Source organism: Ornithorhynchus anatinus, chromosome 4 (assembly GCF_004115215.2).
Source record: "Ornithorhynchus anatinus isolate Pmale09 chromosome 4, mOrnAna1.pri.v4, whole genome shotgun sequence".
Classification (NCBI taxonomy): Eukaryota; Metazoa; Chordata; class Mammalia; order Monotremata; family Ornithorhynchidae; genus Ornithorhynchus; species Ornithorhynchus anatinus.
In genome coordinates, this window is record NC_041731.1 from 45,899,915 (window position 1) to 45,920,356 (window position 20,442).

Sequence of the window (20,442 nt, forward strand, 5' to 3'; positions counted from 1 at the left end):
CGACAAAGGACTAGAGAGGGAGGGGCTGAGGGACAGAGGCAGAAATATCACAGGCCCATGGAAGCTTAGCGGGGCGTATGAAGCTGCATCTTCATGGGTGGTAGTCCTTGCACCCGGAAGGATGGTGGGTCGGCCCCCCTGAAAAAAGTAGCATGGCTTAAGGGAAAGAGCATGGGACTGGGAGTCAGAAGATCCGGGTTCTAATCCCAGCTGTGTCACTAAAAATGATAATAATTATGGTATTTGTTAAGCGCTTACTATGTGCCAAGCACTGTTCTAAGTGCTAGGGTAGAAATAAGGTAATCAGGTTGTCCCACGTGGGGCTCACAGTCTTAAGACAAGGTCACTGAGGCACAGAGAAATTAAGTGGCTTGCTCAAGGTCACACAGAAGACAGGTGGTGGAGGCAGAATTAGAACCAATGTCCTCTGACTTCCAAGCCCATGCTCTCGCCACTAAGCCACACAGCTTCTCTGGGCTGCTTCTCTAGCCTGCTAGGTGACCTTAGGTAAATCCCTGGGCCTTAGTTTCCTGTCTGTAATATGGGGGTAAAATACCTGCTCTCTCTACATAGTAATAATAGTGGTATTTATTGGACACCCCCCATAATGCAATGTAGTATACTAAATGCTCAAGAAACTATAATAGAAAGAAGTAACAAATCCCTGCCACAAAGAGCATACACTCTAAAATTGCGCTCTCCTTGTGGGACTGTATTTAATTTGGTTACCTTGGGCCTCCTCCAAAGTTTAGTGCAATACTTGGAACATAATAAGGGCTTAATAAATAATAATTTTGATATTTTTTAAGTGCTTACTTTGTGCCAAGCACTGTTATAAACTCATAGTCTTAATCCCCATTTTCCAGATGAGGTAACTGAGGAACAGAGATGTTAAGTGGTTTGCCCAAGGTCATACAGTAGACAAGTGGCAGAGCCAGGATTAGAACCCACATCCTCAGACTCCCAAGTGCGTGCTCTTTCAACTAAGCCACGCTGCTTCAATCAATAAATAGGGGTTGGTATGGCTGCAAAAGTGAATGGACTTTCAGGGTTAGAAATCAGAGCAGGTACTTATTAGCTGAAGGAACTCCTCACGCTCCTGCTTTTTCTGGAATGAGAGAGCAGGAAAAAGAGGTGAGGTAAAAGGAGAAGGAAACAGTGTGGCCTAGTGGAAAGTGCATGGGCCTGGGAGTTAGAGAAGCTGGGTTCATTCATTCATTTATTCAATAGTATTTATTGAGTGCTTACTATGTGCAGAGCACTGTACTAAGCACTTGGAATGTACAAATCGGCAACAGATAGAGACAGTCCCTGCCCTTTGATGGGTTTACAGTCTAATTGGGGGAGACAGACAGACAAGAACAATGGCAGTAAATATCCCAGCTGTGCCACTTGCCTGCTGTGTGATTTCAACTTCTCCGTGACTCAGTTACTTCATCTGTAAAATGGAGATGAAATCTTCCTCCCTCCAAATTAAAATGTGAGTCCCATGTGGGATGGGGACTTTGTCCAATCTGATTATATTGTATCAACTCCAGTGCCTGGAACTGTACTTAAAAAACACATTAAAGCACTTTAACAAGAACCATTAAAAAGAAAAAGAAAAGAATGGAGCCAGGGAGTGGAGTCTCTAGAAACTGCTTACCATTACTGAGCAAAGTAAAAATATCCAAACTGATTATCCAAACTCAGTGGATTCCCGGGCTAGATCAGACCATCCAAAATTCAGATCACTAGGAAGTATTTGGTTGGGATTTCCAGGACTAATGCTTGCTCGGTTGTGTTGGCTTATTCACATTAAATGATTTAAATGAGGGGTGTGTGTGTGTGTGTGTGTGTGTGTGTGTGTGTGTGTGTGTGTGTGTGTGTGTAGGGGGGTGGGTGCACTTAAAGGGGCCCATTATTGGTGGGGAAGGGCACCTAGTGGGAAGTCAGATGGAGAGAAGACAACCGATCCTAGTCTCTCCACCCCAGATGCCCTGCAAGTGGAGACCACGTGCCCCTACTCGCCCGCTGGGAACCGCCAGACCACACATCAGTGGGTGTTGAGGTTTAGCTTGGGGCCGAGGCCAGGGATTGTTCCCCATCCCGTTCCCATGGCGCTGGTGAGCCCACCCCCATCAGGGACCAGACCCGCACAACCAACTCTGTTGTGCCCTGACCTGGCACCCATGAAAGCTGAATTTTTCTAGTTGCTCCCCATTGTAAGCTGGACCTTCTCTGCCCCATTCCTTTGCCTCCTGTCTTTGTCCTTGTGCCTCCTGGTGGGTAAACAGTGGATTTATTCTGCTCTCCCCTCCCTATTTTCTCAGGAGGGAGGAAGCCAATAGGACTGTTTTGTTTACTTCCCTTTGCTCTACTAGGGCCTCCTCCCTCCCTTAGGAGATGACTGTCTTTGAGTCTCGGATGGAAGAAAAGCTTGGTGGGAAGGTTGTGGGTTGGATAAGGGGAGAGGAAAGAAAAAGGCATGGTGGAGAGGTGATTCTGCTGTGGAAGGGGGAGAGAGAGAGAAGGAAAGAGAGAGAGGGTATGTGTGTGTGTGTGGGGTGTATTTTAATCTTGGAAAAGGTCTGGGATGGACCTATTAACTCCTTCAGGTGCTGGGACAACCACTGTGTCCCAGTTTCCTAATGCCCTGCCTGGAAAGCCCTTGAATGACCTTGGAGGAAAGAAATGAGGTGTTGTTATTGTTGTCTCAGAGAAGGAATGTGCAGGGAGGGTAAACTGGGTTTTCTTCTGAGCTGGTTAAGGAGGCTGAACTGTGTTGCTCCAGAGGGAGAAATTCCAGGGATCTGAACAATGCATACAGTCCCGGTTCCTTCTTTGCTCTGGCCCTCTGATGATCTTTTTCATCCAGAAGAGTGGTATTGTCATAATATCGCTTAAGAGGGACCTACCTCATGGTAACAGTCAGCAAAAATGAGTCTGGCTGGCCAGGGGGCCTGGAATGTGGGGGACATTCTGGTTTCCAAAAACCACCTCCACAGTGGTATCTCTCATGGTCCTTATCTTTGCTGTCTCTTCTGCCCTGGGATTTATTATTCTATTTATTTTATTAATGATGTGTATATATCTAAAATTCTATTTATTTACATTGATGCTATTGATGCCTACTTGTTTTGTTTTGTTGTCTTCCTCCCCCCTTCTAGACTGTGAGCCCATTGTTGGGTAGGGATTGTCTCTTTTTGTTGCCAAATTGTACTTTCCAAGCACTTAGTACAGTGCTCTGCACACAGTAAGCGCTCAATAAATCCGATTGAATGAATGAATGAATGAATGAATGAAGGCAGGGCAGGAGAGGTAGCAAAGATTCCTACCCATTGAGTAGAAAAGGAAAACAGGGCTCAGAATGGGAAAGTGATTTTCTCAAGGTTCCACTGTAGGCAAAGCCTAGTGGATTAAGGTTGGCTGGTCCTGGTCCGACAGCCAGGCCGACTCAGGAAGTTTATGGATTTTATTTGGGAAATTTGGGATCACATTCCAGGACTCCAGGTCTCCCTGAAACTCATTCCAGACAGAAGTTCAATGTTTCAGTCCAGGTGGTTTTTCTAATATTTAATTAAATAACTCTAAGCACATTAGGTGGGAAAAGTCAATCGGTCAGTCGATCACATTAACTGAGCACTTATTGTGTGCAGAGCACTTTACTAAGCTTTCGAAAAGTACAATGTAACAATAAACAGACACAGTGAGATTACAGTCTAGAGACACTCTTACAGTCTAGAGATGAGCTTACAGCCTAGAGAAGATAACCAGGTCATCTAGACCACTGTCCCAGCCTCCAAGTAAAACTGCAACTCACCCAGCCCCGACACAATGCAGAGTCGCCACTGTAAAAATGTCTGTGAAAGAAGATTCTGTAAGAAAGAGGTTTCTTATCTCTAACATTGGGTCTTCCTGCAGCAAACTGGAGTTGCATCATTCTCTTTCTTGAGATTTTGATGGGGTCAGGGAGACAGATTTTTTAAAAAATGGTTTTCATTAAGCACTTACTGTGCCAGGAACTGTACTAAGCCCAAGGGTAGATACAAGATAATCAGGCTGGACACAGCCCGTGTCCCACATGGGGCTCACAGTCTTAATCCCCACTGTACAGATGAGATCTCCCAAGTGCTTAGAACAGTGCTCTGCACATAGTAAGCGCTCAATAAATATGATTGATGAAGTAACTGATGCAGAGATGTTACATGACTCACCCAAGGTCACACAGCAGATAGGTAGCCGAGCCGGGATTAAAACCCACATCATCTGACTCACAGACCCATGCTATGTCCACTAGGCCACGTGGCTTCTCAAGACTGATCAATGTGGGTGATGGGAAAGGACATACTGTTAGGCTGAGAGCAGGTGGCTGAGGCAGAAGAATTCCCTAAGACCTTTCCTCACCTGCCCTTCCTTGCCCCACCCCCACCCTTCCTCCACTCCATCCCCACAGACCATTAAGACAAACCTCAGTCGGGAGAATGACTTCATGAAGGAAAGCGTCATGCAGCTGACCAACCAGATGAAGCGCTACGAGAACTACTCTGACATCATGGTCAGCATCAAGAAGGAAATCTCCAGCCTGGGCTATCAGCTGCTGCAGAAGGATGCTGCAGCTGCCACCGCCCCTTCAGGCAAAGCCCAGGTGACTTTCCCGCCCAAATCCTGAAATCCCAAATTCTATTGCGGGGTCTGATGGAGAGGCAAGGGACTGGGAGGGGGTCTTGTTGGCATATTGAATTTCCCCAGCCTAGGAAAAAGGTTCCCACCATAAGAGACCTGGGAAATGGCCCAAGTTCCTTGGAGGAATGTGAGCTGTTGGTGTGAATCATAGTGATGGGCATTAATCATGTCACAGTAATATAAGGGCCATAAGGGAGAAGAGAGATTGCTTTCTTCTCCCTCAGCTTTGAGGACTAAAGGGGTTTCAGATGGAAATGACAGAAACACATTAATGATAGGAATAATGACTCCCTGTTCATCCTTATAAAGGTCCACTATACTTTTGGGGCTGATTTCTAAGCTCACACCAAAGATGTGGAGTGTTTTTAAAGTGAATATTGCAGGTCTAGAGGAAGAAATTATTTGCAGGCATAATGTTTGCCTCAGCATAGCCATAGAACTAGTCCTCTCCTACCGGTCCAATAGACTCCCATTCCACTTATCCTAGACTAGATCGGAAAGGCCATAAGAGGGCATAGGTCTTTCTATCATTCAGTTTGAACCCATCCATTTGGAGATCACTGTGAGCACAGCCCTGAAGATATAGTCCCTGCCTTTGAGGGATTGACAGTCTTCCAATGCGGAGACAGGATGGACACAGACTTTCCACCCCTGAGGTCCCTGACACACAGGTTCCTGGGTGTTGGAGGGAGGCGAAACCACTGTCCTACCCTCAAGGTGCTAAAAATATGATGGGACAGATGAGACTGACCCAGATATAAGCAGACATTTCAGTAAGTGATAATGAAAGAGTACTTAAAATTCCTTTCATCCCCAAAGAGAAACATAACTTCAGTCTCTGTCTGTCATCCCCTCTGCATCGCCTATGCCCTTGGGTGTGCACTCTGATACCCCAACCACAGCCCACAGCCCTTATGTATATATCCTTATTCTCTGCCATTTCCCCTATACGTAATGAAATTCTATGTCTATCTCCTCTTTTGACTATAAGCTCCTTGTGGGCAGGGATCATGTCTACCAACTCTATTGTATTCTACTCTCCCAGGCATTCATTCATTCATTCAATCGTATTTATGGAGCACTTACTGTGTGCAGAGCACTGTACTAAGGACTTAATACTCTGCACAGAGTAAGCGCTAAGTCCTTAGTACAGTGCTCTGCACACAGTAAGTGCTCAATAAATATGATTGATTGACTGATTGACTGACTGGTGTACCCCAGGGCCAGGAGAAGAGGGAAGGAGGATAGAGCTCAGGAGGTCACCCCTTCCCCAACCCTCCAGCTGCAGAGGGATCTCCCTGTCCTTGCAAGTAGAAACCTCAATCCTCATAATTTTCCCTCCTAGAACACAGCTGAGAGTAAAGGCAAGGAAACAAACAAGTACCCCAGTGTCCGGAAGAGTTTTGGGGACAAGGTGACTCCTAAAGTGTCCAAGGAGAAGCTGTTGAAGGCAGAGAAATTGAAGAAGGAGACTGTTAAGGGCAGAGCCCTCCAGCCCACCTCCAAGCCTCGGCCCTCACTCCACCAGCAGGCAGTGATTCGGGGCATCACCTACTACAAGTCCGGAAAACAAGAACAGGCGGAGGATGGGACTGGTGGCCGTGGTGAGTCTCCAGAACCCACAGAGAGAAATTTCCAGACATTTCCTTCCTGCATTACCCCCATCCCTAGGACCGCCAAGCTGGTACCTGAATGGAAGTGTAAAGAGGTTGGAGCTTTGTCAGGTTAAGTTTCATTTGACTGAGAGGGAATGTTTAGGAAGTCTGGGGAATTCATTCAGGAAGCTCTGGAAATACATCTGGGAAGTAGATATAGGCAGTTGAGAAGTGAGGCTAGAGAGGACGTGAAGCTTTTTAAGATGTTTCCCTCAGTTGAAATTTTTTTATGATATTTGTTACATGCTAACTACGTGCCAGGCACTGTACTAAGCTAATCAGGTTGGACAAAGTCCAAAGTCCCATATGGGACTCACAGTCTTAAATCCCCATTTTACAGATGAGGTAACTGAAGCATAGAGAAGTTAAGTGAATTGCCCAAGGTCACACAGCAGACAAGTGGAGGAGCTGGGATTAAAACCCAGGTCCTTCTGACTCTCTAACCCATGCTCTATCCACTAGGCCACACTGCTTCTCATTGCCATAAAGTGCCATAAGCAGAGAAGGGTGGTTCACCTGAGAGTTTAGACCTAGAGACAGTACTGTTCTCTGCATTGGTCCAGCTAAAGGGGTTGAAAGACAGGCCAGAGAACAGCTGTAGGAATCTGACCTGACCAGAGACCCCTCCGGGGAGATGTAGATAGGCAAAAGAGGGAGACTATGGGGGTGAGTTAGAAATGGCTTGAAGAAAGAGAGAAATATAGGAAAGGAAATCACAGTCTGAGAGGAAAAAGAGGGCAGGAGAGTGTACCCAGAGAAGCAGGTGCTAGAGAGTCAGGCACAAATGGCTTTATCCCTCAAACCTGAGGAGAAGGAAGGCCCCAGGATTTTGGTGAGGTAACGGGATCTCTTCAGAGGAGTGACAAAGCTTGATGCCAAAGGGTGTAGGGGCCACCGAGGAGAGTTTGGAATGGAATCAGTGGGTCTCGGGCCTGGTAGCCCCCAGAGACCATGGCCTGAGGGAATTTCCCTCTCCTGTGCCCTCCATCCAGATTTCTCCATCCCGGATCCTTCCAACAGCCTCCACAGCCCTTCCGGTTTCACGAGGACCTCCACCTCCCTCTCCAGGTTCCAAACTCATCCCATCCCAGATCGCACCCATTCCCCACATGGGGAAAATGAGGACCGCAGAGGTGGAAGGGCTTTCTGTGACTTCAATAAGAGGGTTCCAGGGGTGCTAGCTGGAATAAGACTTAAATATAATAAGGAAAACCACAGTCAGAGAACACAGGACTTCAGCTCTTGCTGAAGCAGTCTGGTTTCCCCACATATCTCCTTCCCTCATCCTCAATCACCCAAGTCCTTCTTGTCCTACAGGAGGGCCCTTGAAAGGAACCTGGGTCAACACCTAGGGATATCTCCCCTCAACGACAAGGGGCCGGAGAGGGGCATTACCCAGAGTCAGAGCAATTGGAGGGTTCAGGAGAGGTGATGGAGGGCACTGGGAACCAGAAAGGGGTTGTAAGATGATGGACTTGACTCCTATTCCCAGAAAACACCCTCCGAGATGGGTCCCGGGCAGAGCAGCAGGAAAACCTATTGGAGGCAAGGAAAGCCGAGCCAAACTCTTCAGAGCACCGTGAGGAGAGAACCGAGAGCAGAGCGGGCCCCAGGCCTGAGACTACTGCTGACCCCACCGTCCAACCTTCCACTACCAGCACAGCTGCCACTTCCACTTCTGCCTCTACCCCTATACCCACCACCACTGCCCTGTCCATCAGACACAACTTTGAAGACCCTGTGGATCCAGAAGCTCCAAACCAAGGTACCCATCTGTGGAAGAGATGTTAAGAGGTAGCTTGGTCTTAGAAAAAGGAGGTGTAGTGGGGAGTCAAAAGACCTGATGAGAGAGCCATCTAGTCCTGGCTCTGCCACTGGCTTGATAAGTTACTTTATCTCCCTGGGACCCAAGTTCCCCTCTGCCAAATGGGGAGGGTAATAGCTCCTTCCCATTCCTTGCCTTCCAGGGATGTGGAGATGATGGGTGGAAAAGTTCTTTGTTGTATCATTAATTATTATGAGTGTGATTATTATTATTGTTGTTGTTGATGATAATAGTAATAATATGAATTGTCACCTTTTGTGGTTCTTTTCCCTATAGATATATCAGGTCTAATTTAATTCATGTTAATTGAAGGAAAAATTAGGAATTCCCCAAATACAAACTGTAAAAAACCCAGTGGGAAGGTACTGAACCTCTAGCCACAGAGAGGAAGGAGAGGAGGGTCTTCACCCAAAGAATCTGGGTCCCTGGAATTTGGTAACTGAGTAAATGCACCCTTCTCCCCACAGTTAGAGAGATGGTGTGTGAGGGCACCATCCGGTCTGTGGATGCCCCCATAAAGCAGCACAGCTACGGGCGGAACGAGGGAGCGTGGATGAAGGACCCCACAGCCAGGGATGACAAGATCTATGTCACAAACTACTATTATGGAAACAATCTGGTGGAGTTCCGGAACCTGGACAACTTCAAGCAAGGTACGAGCCTAGTGAGCCTACTGGAGAAATTCTTGAGGGGGGGGTGAGATGGGGCAGATCCAGGGCAAAGGAGGTATTGGCCACAAAGACAGAAAAAAAAACACCTGAGCTCCAAGTGGGCTGGGGACTGTCTAATCTGCTTCTATCTAGCCCAGTGCTTAATACAGTTCTTGGCTATCAATCAAACAATCGCATTTATTCATTCATTCAGTCAGTCATATTTATTGAGTGCTTACTCTGTGCAGAGCACTGTACTAAGCACTTGGATAGTATAATTTGGCAACAGTACAATTGGGAAGTACAGTCCTTGGAAAGTACAATTTGGCAAATTTATTCAGTGTTTACTGTGTGCAGAGCACACTACTAAGCATTTGGGTGAGTGAAATATAACAGATTTGGTAGACACCTAGTAAACACTTCATAACATTATTATCATCATCATCATCGTCCTCCTTTGGATATCCAACATGGATGCCCAGGGAACACCTACAGAAACATGCATCACAGTGCTGTGGGTAATAATTAAGGTATGTGTTAAGTGCTTACTAATCAGTCAGTCAGTTGTATTTATTGAGCACTTATGGTGTGCAGAGCACTGTACTAAGTGCTTGGGAGAGCACAATGTAAAAAATATAACAGACACATTCCCTGCCCACAACAAACTTAGAGTCTAGAGAGGAAGACAGACAATAATATAAATAAATACAATTACGGATATGTTTAAGTGTTGTGGGGCTGGGAGGGGGGATGAATAAAGGGATTGGGAGAAAAGGAAAGGAGGACTTAGTCAGAGAAGTCATTTTGGAGGAGATGTGCCTTCAAGTAAGGCTTTAAAAAGGTGGGGAGAGTAATTGTCTGTCAGATTTGCAGAGGGAGGGCATTCCAGGTCAGAGGCAGGATGTAGGTGAGAGACAGAGATAGACGAGATCGAGGTACAGTGAGAAGGTTAGCATTAGAGAAGCTAAGTGTGCGGGCTGGGTTGTAGTAGGAGAGTAGTGAGGTGAGTTAGGAAGGGGCAAGGTGACTGAGTGATTTAAAGTCAACGGTGAGGAGTTTCTGTTTGATGTGGAGGTGGATGGGCAACCATTGGAGGTACTTTTGGAGTGGGGAAACATGGCCTGAACGTTTTTGTAGAAAAATGATCCGGGCAGCAGAGTGAAGTATAGACTGGAGTGGGGAGAGACAGGAGGCTTGGAGGTCAGCAAGGAGGCTGATAATCAAGGTGGGATAAGTGACTGGATTAACTTTGTAACAGTTTGGATGGAGTGGAACGGAGTAGATATAGGTTACTAGGGTCCAACATAGTCCCTGTCCCACATGGGGCTCGCAGTCTAAGTAAGAGATAGAACAGGTATTAAATCTCCATTTTACAGGTGAGGAAACTGAGGCACAGAGAAGTTAACTGACTTGCCCAAGCCACACAGCTGGCAAGGGGAGGAGCCAGGACTAGAACCCAGGTCCTCTGACCCCCAGGCCTGTGATATTTCCACTAGGTCACATTGCTTCTCTCAGCCACACTGCTTCCCTTATGCTGCCGTAGATCTATAGTAAAGCTCTTGATTCAAAATCTATAGGTGCACATTATTTTGTATACAGTAATGTAGTTCATTTGTAGTTGAAACGTGCAGATATAACCCCTGTTGTGTAGGGTTGGGCTAACTTAGCCCAGAAAAATGGTTGGGTGGGCTCCGTCTTCGTGCCCTCACCCCATGCGACACTGCTTGGCAGTTGGACTTTCTGCAGAGTCAATCCATGTTGCTGGTTTGTGTGTATCCACTGGGCAAAACTGGGCCACACTGCATGGTACAAGCACCACAGAGTCGGAAATCCAGGCTTGTCTTTAAAGAATGAGCCATCTCCTTCTCCAAATGCCAGGAATTCACCAGATGAGATTCTCCTGCCAGGAGCTTGCCCCTGGGGCTCAGCGTGAGTGTCAAGACTTCCAAAATGCAATTGTTTTTTTAACCAGGAGAGAAAAATAAACCTGCTCTTATTTCCAAATTTGGAAAGATGAGCTGGATAAATAGAAGGAACGTGCCCTATAGAAGCTGGGGGAGGGCAGAGAGCTGCAGGTGGTAGTTGGGGCCCCAATGTGCTTCTTAATGCAATCCGTGTGTGTAAACAAGATAAAAGAGGGGTTGATGCTTTTTCAAAAGCTCAGAAGTGGGGGAAACCTCAGATTGGACCTTTGCCCCTGGATCAGGATCTTGGAACCTGAAGGTGTAGCCAGGCATTGTGCCAGAAATATTCAGCTTTTTGTTGCAATGAAAGTGAGAGTCCAGAATTGCACCCAGAAACCTGGAGAAACCCCTCCTGACCTTGAACCTCAGGGCTGTTTAATGGGCTCAAAAAGAAATGAACCCTTTCCCCAGGACATTAGTGTTCTTTTGCACTGAATGTCTATCTGGAGTCTACAGAAGAGTAACTACTTGGGTCCACTGGAGAAGGAAAATCCAGTCAAAAGAGACCCAGAGACAAGGACTGTGCCTGATTAACTTGTATCTAACCCAGCGCTTAGATTAGTGGTTGACACATAGTAAGCACTCAACAAATAATAATAATGATGCTATTTGTTAAGGATTTATTAAGTGCCAGTCACAAGTGCTGGGGTAGATACAAGCAAATAAGGTTGGACACAGTCCCTAACCATGTGGGGCTCATAATCTTAATCCCCATTTTACAGATGAGGAAATTGAGGAACAGAGAAGGTTCTCTGAGAAGAGATAACAATTGTGGTATTTATGAAGTGCTTACTATGTGCCAAGACCTGAGAAGCAGCATGGTCTAATGGATTGAGCACAGGCCTGGGAGTCAGAAGGACCTGGGTTCTAATTCTGGCTTTGCCACCTGTCTGCTCGGTGACCCTGGGCGAGTCACTTCACTTCTTTTTACTTAACTTCCTTTGGAAGATGGAGATGAAGACTGTAAGCCCCATGTGGGATGGGGATTGTGTCCAAACTGATTAGCTTGTATCAACCCCAGAGCTCAGAAGAGTGCTTGATAGATAGTAAGTTCTTATTAAATACCACCTCTCCCACCCACTAAGATAAGTTTTTCCAGGGTAAGTTTTTTGAGGAACCCCAGAGAGGTTCCAGAGAGGTAAGTTTTCAAGTAGGTGGGGCCTTAAAGGCAGTGCATTTGGAGAAGAAAACTAGCTGCCGACTGTGCTCTGCCCTTGACTGTCGGGGAGACAGTCCTATACTTCTCTTTTCTGAGAAGGTTCTCTTGCCCAAGATCACACAACAGACAGGTGGCAGAGCCAGGATTAAAATTTAGGTCCTCTGACTCCCATGACTGGGACTCTTTCCACTTAATCACACTCCTCCTCTAGATATTACAGATATTTTTATTCAATTTCAAACTGAAAAATCAGACTGCTAGTCTTCCATCCTGTGGTGCTTTTCAGCATTCTCAAAGGTTGAAAGCAGAGTCCCAGAGCTGAGTAGTTTATTCTGGGATAGGGGAATCTAGGAAGAAGGGGTTATGGAACAAGCAAGGAGGCAGAGATGGAAGATGAGGCTCAGAATAGTGGGATTGAGCTGTGCTCACCTTCTATATATAGGTAAGAGCTATCATCTTTCTTATGACCTTGGCATCTGGTAGCTTATTGGAGCAGGCTCTTCTTTGGGCCTGAAGGGTTTCAAATCTCCTCCCCTTTTTCCCTTGGAGAGCTGTGCACTGACGTTTTGCACCTGGTTTCGTGAGGGAGAGGGTCTTTGGGTACAGGAGTGGATGCATTATAAATGGGTCTTTGGTGTGGCAGCTGGTGGTGCCACTCTGTGCCAGGGAGAAGTTGTGGGTTCAAATCATGGAGCTTCCAGAGAGGTGAGTTTTCAACTAAGAAGGGTCTTAAAGACAGTACATTTGGAGAAGAAAACTAGCTGCCGACTGTGCTCTGCCCTTGAATTGGGAGGTTTTTAGGGGCTTTCTGGCTTCAATGTCATCAGTAAGGCTGGGGTTAGGGTTGTGGGGAAGAAGGGAGCACAGAGGAGTTGGGGGAAGCAAGTGGAGCCCAGACAACTACAGATTTTCAGCCATTTTAGCTCATTTCCCAGGATATCTTGACTCTTCATCTTTGCCCATTTGGGTCCTGGCTTCTCAGGGCCTCCGTTGAGGGTCGGGTCAATTAACCAGACCCTTGGTTTTCTTCCCCAGGTCGCTGGAGCAACCTGTACAAGCTTCCGTATAATTGGATCGGGACAGGCCACGTGGTTTTCAGGGGGGCTTTCTACTACAACCGTGCCTTCACCAAGAACATCATCAAATATGACCTCCGGCAGCGCTTCGTGGCCGCCTGGACCCAGCTGCCGGACGTGGTGTACGAGGACACAACCCCTTGGAAGTGGCGGGGCCACTCGGACATCGATTTTGCCGTGGACGAGAGTGGGCTGTGGGTCATCTATCCCTCCGTAGACTATGATTTCTCGCAGCAGGAGGTGATCGTCCTGAGCCGGCTGGACCCAGCCGATCTCTCCGTCCGGCGGGAGACCACGTGGAAGACCAGGCTGCGGCGGAACTCCTATGGCAACTGCTTTCTCGTCTGCGGGATCCTGTATGCCGTGGACGTGTACAACCAGAGGGAAGGGCAGATCTCCTATGCCTTTGATACCCACACCAATACCGAAGTCAACCCCAAGCTGTCCTTCCTCAACGAGCACGCCTACACCACCCAGATTGACTACAACCCCAAGGAGAAGGTTCTCTATGCCTGGGACAATGGGCACCAGGTCATCTACAACCTACATTTTGTGGTCTGAGGTCTGAGCCCCTCTCTCCGCCAGCCCCCATGTTGGGAAGCATCTTTTTTTGTTTTGTTTTGTTTGAGTGGTCACAGGATGTGGCCCCCAAGATGGCCTGCAGCAGTATCCATAGTCACTCGCCCCAGCCAGGCTGCAGACCCAGGGTGGATCTGGGTGTTGTTTTGAATGTGGAGGGACAGGATGGCAGAAGAGCCCAATTCCCCAAGGCCTTCACCAAGACTAGTGCCTATCAGGAAAAGATAGAGAGCTACTGCATCCTTGAAAATAGGACAGAGCGAAGAAATGGCCACTCCTTAAAGGGCCTCCAGTGGAGCACCATCCCTCCCCCTTCCACTTTCCATGTGTTCCCTCCTTTGGCCCTAACGGTTCTTGCTGCCATTCTAGCAGCTTTTCGCCACTAACACACACCAAAAATTGGTAGAGGTCAGGGCAAGGAGACATGAACCTTTGGCAAATAATCCCCAGCAAGGTCTTTTGTGAGATGCATTGGGCAAAAAGATACCTTTTCTAGAAATCCAGGGCTAACTTACTGCATGGAAAATAAATATGTATGATCATATATGTATTACATATACATATATATTTAAATGTAAGATACAGGCAAGTGAGAGACAAAGTGTCCATTTAGTTTTACCTCAGGTCACTAGGGCCCAATCCCTCTAACCTGCATTGTTTCCCAGCCTGAGCAATTAACACTTTCCCCTGCCTATCACTGATATATTTGTGCTCTGCTTCCTCTTCGCCTGCTGGATCAATCAATTAATGGTATTTACTGGGTGCTTACTGCATGCAGAGCACTGTACTAAGCGCTTGAGAAAGTACAATCCAACAGTTAGCAGACGCAATCCCTGCCCATAAAGACCTTACAGCCAGATAAATTTAAGCCACTCTTCGGCCAGTATTCATTTCTGTCTTTCTCTGTCTCTGTCTCTCTCTCAACTCAGGGAGGTGCCTGGTCCAGCACCCATTCCAAACCTCTAGGGTCACCCACAGAAATCACGCTCCAAAAAACAAAAACATAAAATCCAGTTCCAAGGTCCTCTCCCTTTTTCTACATATATCTTTTTTTATTGTATTCATAAATGTCATCATCTGTTTCTGCTGCCCAGGGGCCAAGAATTTTTCAGGCGAATCAGTACAAAAAAATGTCCAGGCTGGTCAGCTGAGTGTGAAGGGCTGATTTTGAAGACTGATTGTACCTGAGTTTTCTACTCAGACTATCACTACCATTGCATTTCCAGCATCTTGTGATTCCCAGGATCAAATCTAGTCATTCCTGGGGCCAGACCTGATCAACTTCCCAGTTTTCCTGCCCCACCCCCTGGGGTCTTCTTCTATTTGGGGGAAGGGAGGGCACAAGTGAAAGAGTAGAACAATCCAGCTTTACAGACACACTAATAGAGCAACTGAGTCTCATCATATGCCCCAGTCCTAGACAGAATTCTTTCTTCATCAGGCTGTCCCCAAGTGTTTTTTCCTAGAAAACCCCAATCCATGCTATGCTCTTCACTTCCTCACTGGAGTTCTTTAATCAGTGCAGCTTTTTCACACTGGAGTGTTTTGAGGGATGGAGTGGTGGCAGGAATCCTGCCACTTTCCCCCCCTCGTGCTCCTCAAAAGAGTTCACCTATGGTGGGGACAGACTCTCTGTCAGACTCTGCCCAAACTCTACCCACTTGGCAAACCTCTTCTCCTCTCCTGGGAGAAAATCTTTCCTTGCTTTCCTCCCCACCCAAGAAACATAAAGCCTGGAGGTTTCAGATATCAGAAACTTGGATCCTACCACCATCCACACTTCCTGCCAGACCTGGCCCATCTTCCTTGGGAGTGAGGTCTCAGAGTAGGCAGGGAGGAATTCTGCCTCATTCAGCCACCAAGGGCTCCCCTAAGTAGCTGAGAGAATGGGGCAGAAGATGGGGCTACAACATATGGGCCTCTTCGGTGCTTTTCATTGGGGCCCTCGATGGGCAAGGGGAACAACTGGCCCAACCCAAGCAGTCCCACCGAATGCCACTTGCATACCACTAGGGCCAGTCAATTGTCTCATCCTTTAACTGCTGCCCTGAGACCGCCCCCCACCCCCACCCCCATCCCTCATAGCTTAGCATGCCAACATTTCATGTATTCTCTCCCCTGGGTTTCCTGTTTTCTTGCATTGTGGAATCCCAGAGCACTTCAGGGAGAAGCTCATTTGTGGCACTTACCCTGACCTACAACACTAAGGGCATTTAAAGAGACCAACAATACACTCAGGGAAAATTTTAGTCCATCGAATCATCTGCCGAAAGCAATATTAAAACTTTCAAAGACTCCCTCTTGCCAATTGCTAGGACATTGGAATATACATTTAAGGAGCTGCTTTTTTGCTTTGTAATCACCTCCCACCCTCTTCTGCTGGATTCAATCAGCAATAGGCGCTGCAGCCCTAGTGACAGAATATGTCCCAGCCATAATGATGGCTGCTGTCCCAGACTTGACAGCCCTCTCCCAGCAGATGTGTTCCACTCCACAATATTACCTTACTACCACCACCCGGCAGCCCTGGAAAAGGCAATGCAGGAGAAAAATAGTGACGCAGGATGAAGGGAGTCAGGGGAAGTATCATCGTCATCATCATCATCATCATCATCATCATCTGATTTATTGAAGCTCAACTGTATCCACAACACTGTTTCAAGTACTTGGGAACACACAATAAAAGTAAAGACACAGCCCCGAACTTGGAGAGCAAGAAGGGTTTGAGCACTGGACTAGCTTGGGTGTGGTTGGGAAAATTTGCATGGGAATGCCAACCCTGTGGGTACTGCCCACCGCCTGGTATATGGCAGGGGGGATCCCAATCCGCTTCTCCCCTAGATTTGCTGCACGATTCCTTTTCAGGAAGAACACAGCTTCACTCTGCTCTTTCAGCTACAAGGAAAGTCAGCTAGGAATGTCAGAAACTCCTGGGACCACTAAAGGGCATATATTCTCATATTCTTGGTTCTTAAAATATTTGCTTGTAGACCCTGGCCTAGTTTGGGTACACTTTGCGGCCAAGGGGTGGAAGAGAGCTAGTGCCGTAGTTTTGAGCTGAGTTGCTGGAGTGCCAGGATGGGAAGCAACTGTCCAACAATCTGGGGCATTTGGATACCTGATCAAAATCCTGGCAGGTTGGGGCTGAACACTAGCTTGGCATTTATAACCACAGGGGAACAGCCCAAATGGCCAACTCAGGATCATTCTGAGGGCCCAGGTGGGCCCACGGAGTAATAGACACCCAGGTTCTTTTTTCTTCCTTTTAATTCTGTAATCCAGGGTACCCAAAATCTGACCTTTAGTGTCTGACCTCTGGAGCTGTTACATCTGCCCTGATTGCTGCTTCGGATTCCTGCCAGTTAAGTTATATCAGAGACTAACTTTGCCTTAAAAAGAAAGGGTTTCAAGGTAAATCGGTATATTTTGTTGAAAAACTGTTTCTAGCCTTTGTTTGTGGAACTGTTTCTAGCTTTTGTTTGTGGAGGTATGCGATTGGAGGGTGGGGAAAGAGGGTTGTATATAATCAGCCTTTGAAATAAAGGGGAAAATATATCTAAAAATCAAAAAATGGAGTCAGTTAATTTCAAAATTCATTATTTTCAAAATAGAGACAGAGGAGACAAAGGTTATAATCCCAGCTCCATCACTTGCCTGCTGTGTAACCTTGGATAAGTCACTTTACTTCTCTGTACCTCTGTTTCCTCATCTGCAAAATGGGGATTCAATACCTGTTCTCCCTCTTATTTAGACTATGAGGCCCATGTAGGACCTGATGATCTTGTATCTACCCCAGCACTTAGTACAGTACTTGGCATTTGATAAGCACTTAACAAATACCATTATTACTATTATTATTATTTATTGTATTATCATTAATATTATTAAGAATGAGCAAATTACCAAAACCCACATGGGTCTGATTACAGAACCCAGAGTAAATTGTCACTGTTTGGTTAATTTCTAAATCAAAAAAGTAAAACTCTGTCTCATGATATCAAGGCACAACCATATGTGGAGTATTTAGTGCCCCCTTATTTAGTTCATAAATATGAGCCCCTTTGGAATAAACAAAAGAAGTAAATGGAATATTTTCCAAGATAGAGTTTCTCTCTCTCTCTCTCACACACACACACACACACCCCACACACCCTCCATTGACCTTCCCCAACCCCCAACAAGTTGGGGGGACTGTAGGGGTCATATCCCCACCCTCTTTTCCAGCACAGGCAGGAAGGGTGCAGCATCTCAGTAAACTTCCCTTTGGTCCATTGCTGCTGTCACTAGAGAGAGAAAGCACTGAGCTCCACATCAGGAGCCCCGGAGATCCCTGGAATCCACATGAGGTCATTCCTGGAGCCCAGCTGATGCAGCAGCAACTGGGCGGTGCCTAACCCAACATACAGGATTTCAGATGCTCTCTCTGGGGGGACTGACCTCAGTACGCTGACTTCATTTTCCATGGGGCTGTGGGTTGAACTTGGCATTGAGACTTGATGACAACAAAATCTGAGGTTGGGGGGGCCTTCGATTCCTCCTCCACCCTATCTGCCTCCACCCGACCCTCCCAATCCATTGCCACAGTGAGAGAGAGAGAATATCCTGAGGTTGGCCTCTAAATGAGCATTGTCCCTCACAAGAGGATCTCAAGGATTTAAGTAGCTCACCCCACGCCTCTACACTGGACAACAATGGGCCCCTATCCTTACCAAAACCCAGGAACACACAATCCTCTTTCCCCTATTATTCCAGATCAATTTCCTGCCTCTGTAAAAGGAACCATCCCAAGCCTTCCAGGACCCAAACATCCACACCCAACTCATAGGTCCAGATGGGAGATCTTGTCTCGTTTCTGGCATCAAATTCAGTCAGCGCCTCTCTCCCACCAAAATAAGAAATCATTTAAAACCCAAAAGCACTGGAAAATGTCAGGGGGCTTTGTTTTGGATGGAGTCCTGCTAATCTAATTGACCTTCTCTGCTTACCTCCCCGGATGACACTAATGGGAGGTGCTGCTAAAGGACGATCAGGATGATCAGGAAGAGCATGGGTGTGGGAGTCAGCAGGGCTGGATTCAGAAGGTAAGCAAGAGAGGCAGCATCTTCAGGACACACCATCCTGGGAACAGCAGGGGGCCAGTAGCAGGACAACCTTACAATTCCGGAGATTTTACCTCTGTGGATTTTCTACTCAGACCTTTTGAAACCTGGTAGTTTTGAAATCCCCATTAGTGATGGACCTCGGAGAGGTGGCAAGTCCAGGGGAACATGTTTGGAATAAGTTCAGGTAAGTGAAAAATAAGTAAGGGCAGGCTCAGTCAGACTTCTGCAAAATGTTCCATAAGACATCACTATCGTACACTGTAAATGGTTGGCAATTTTACTGTGATGCTTGTGGCCTTTGGGATCCCTCAGAACTCCTGAGGGAGGTCTCTTTTTCCCCCTATCTGCTGCCCAGATGAAGAGTCTCTGCTTAGAGCTTACAAGTCTGACCACCTTGATTTTCTTAACTCCCTAGAATGCCAGGGACACGTGGACAAATAGGGAAAATCTTGGAATAGGTTGCTTTCTAAGAAGTGGCATGGGATATTGTATCTTATAAGTGTGGTATTTTTTAAGCCTTACTATGGGCCAAGCAGTGTGCTAAGCACTGGGGAAAGTACACTACAATCAGATCTGACACAGTTTCTGCCCCATACGGAACTCACAATTTATCAGAGAGAATAGTTATTTAACCCCCAATTTATGGATGAGGAATCTGAGTCCAAATAAGTCAAATGACTTGCCCAAGGTCACACACAGGCAAGTGAAGGTGCTGGGATTGGAACCTAGATCTCCTCTCTCTTTGTCCTGGGCTTTTTTCACTAAGCCATCTCAGACTCTGGGGTGTGGGGAATAAATAAGAAGGATAAGAGCACAGCTAGGCTGTTGCTAGGAAAAGGGCAAACCTATTTGAGTGGAGGCATGCAATTCCAAACCTTTTTCATCTCTGAGGGCCTGCAGCTGATAGCTACAGGGGGATATAGGATCCATGAGAATGCAGAAAATTTAAGGTGGGAGCTTATCTGGATGGTTTATGGGGAACCAGCAGGTAATCATTCGGTTCAGCCTTCAAAACAGCTTGGGGTCAGTTCTTGCTGCCCTTCACTTTCTGACCATCCCATCCTCACAATCTTCCCCACAAAGCTGGAGAAAGGCCTCCACTCGGGCCCCAGACCCCTGGGGTATGGGGAAATCATCTCAGAGGCTGCTCAGCCAAGGAAAACACAAACTGCCGAGGCCAAAAGATGCCGCAGCAGCAAGGAACGCTGGGGCCTGGGGGTTCTGCAGCCCCTTATAAAGAGAGGGTGTGACCCAGGTTTGAGAAATCCCAGTTAACAAGGTCACAGAAAAATATCCCCACAGTCCCTGAGTGGGAAGAAAGAGGAGGGTTAGTGAGAGAGGGTCTGAGGCTACTGACTTTAGACGGACAGAGTCTCCAATCTACAGATTCTGCCCCATGTAAGAGGGGCAGAGGTGGGGAAGAACCAGCAGGAAATAGGAGCAGTAGGAAGCCCTGAGGAGAAGCTGATTTGGCTAAGGGAGAGCTCCTTGTGGCTCATGGTCTGGCTAGAACTGAAGAAAATTTTAAAAAATCCCCAAACCTTGTAGGATAAGGTCCCATAGCTTAGGAATCCTAAGGGGTTAGGAGAAGGTAGAAGGGAAAGAGGGAGAAGGGGGATTTGTACTGAGGACTGGCAGCAACTTGAATAAATCATTTTGTTAGACAATGTACCTAGAAGGGTTTCACCTTCATTTACTATCATGAGACCCATAACATCAAAAGACGGCATTGGGCCAAGTTCATTTAGATAGCTAAGCAAGTATCTT

The 20,442-nt window shown here is 46.9% G+C and overlaps 1 protein-coding gene across 1 annotated transcript in view; it reads left to right on the top strand.

Moving 5' to 3' along the window:
- Positions 1–17,138, top strand: part of OLFML2A (olfactomedin like 2A) — a 31,354-nt gene extending 14,216 nt beyond the window's left edge. Inside the window, exons 4-8 of the mRNA XM_029063851.2 lie at positions 4,436–4,627; positions 6,011–6,269; positions 7,813–8,085; positions 8,613–8,798; positions 12,954–17,138. Of these exons, the coding sequence (XP_028919684.1) occupies positions 4,436–4,627; positions 6,011–6,269; positions 7,813–8,085; positions 8,613–8,798; positions 12,954–13,555 (1,512 nt within the window). The 3' untranslated portion in view covers positions 13,556–17,138. The remainder of the gene's footprint in view (positions 1–4,435; positions 4,628–6,010; positions 6,270–7,812; positions 8,086–8,612; positions 8,799–12,953) is intronic.
- Positions 17,139–20,442: the final 3,304 nt, after the last annotated feature.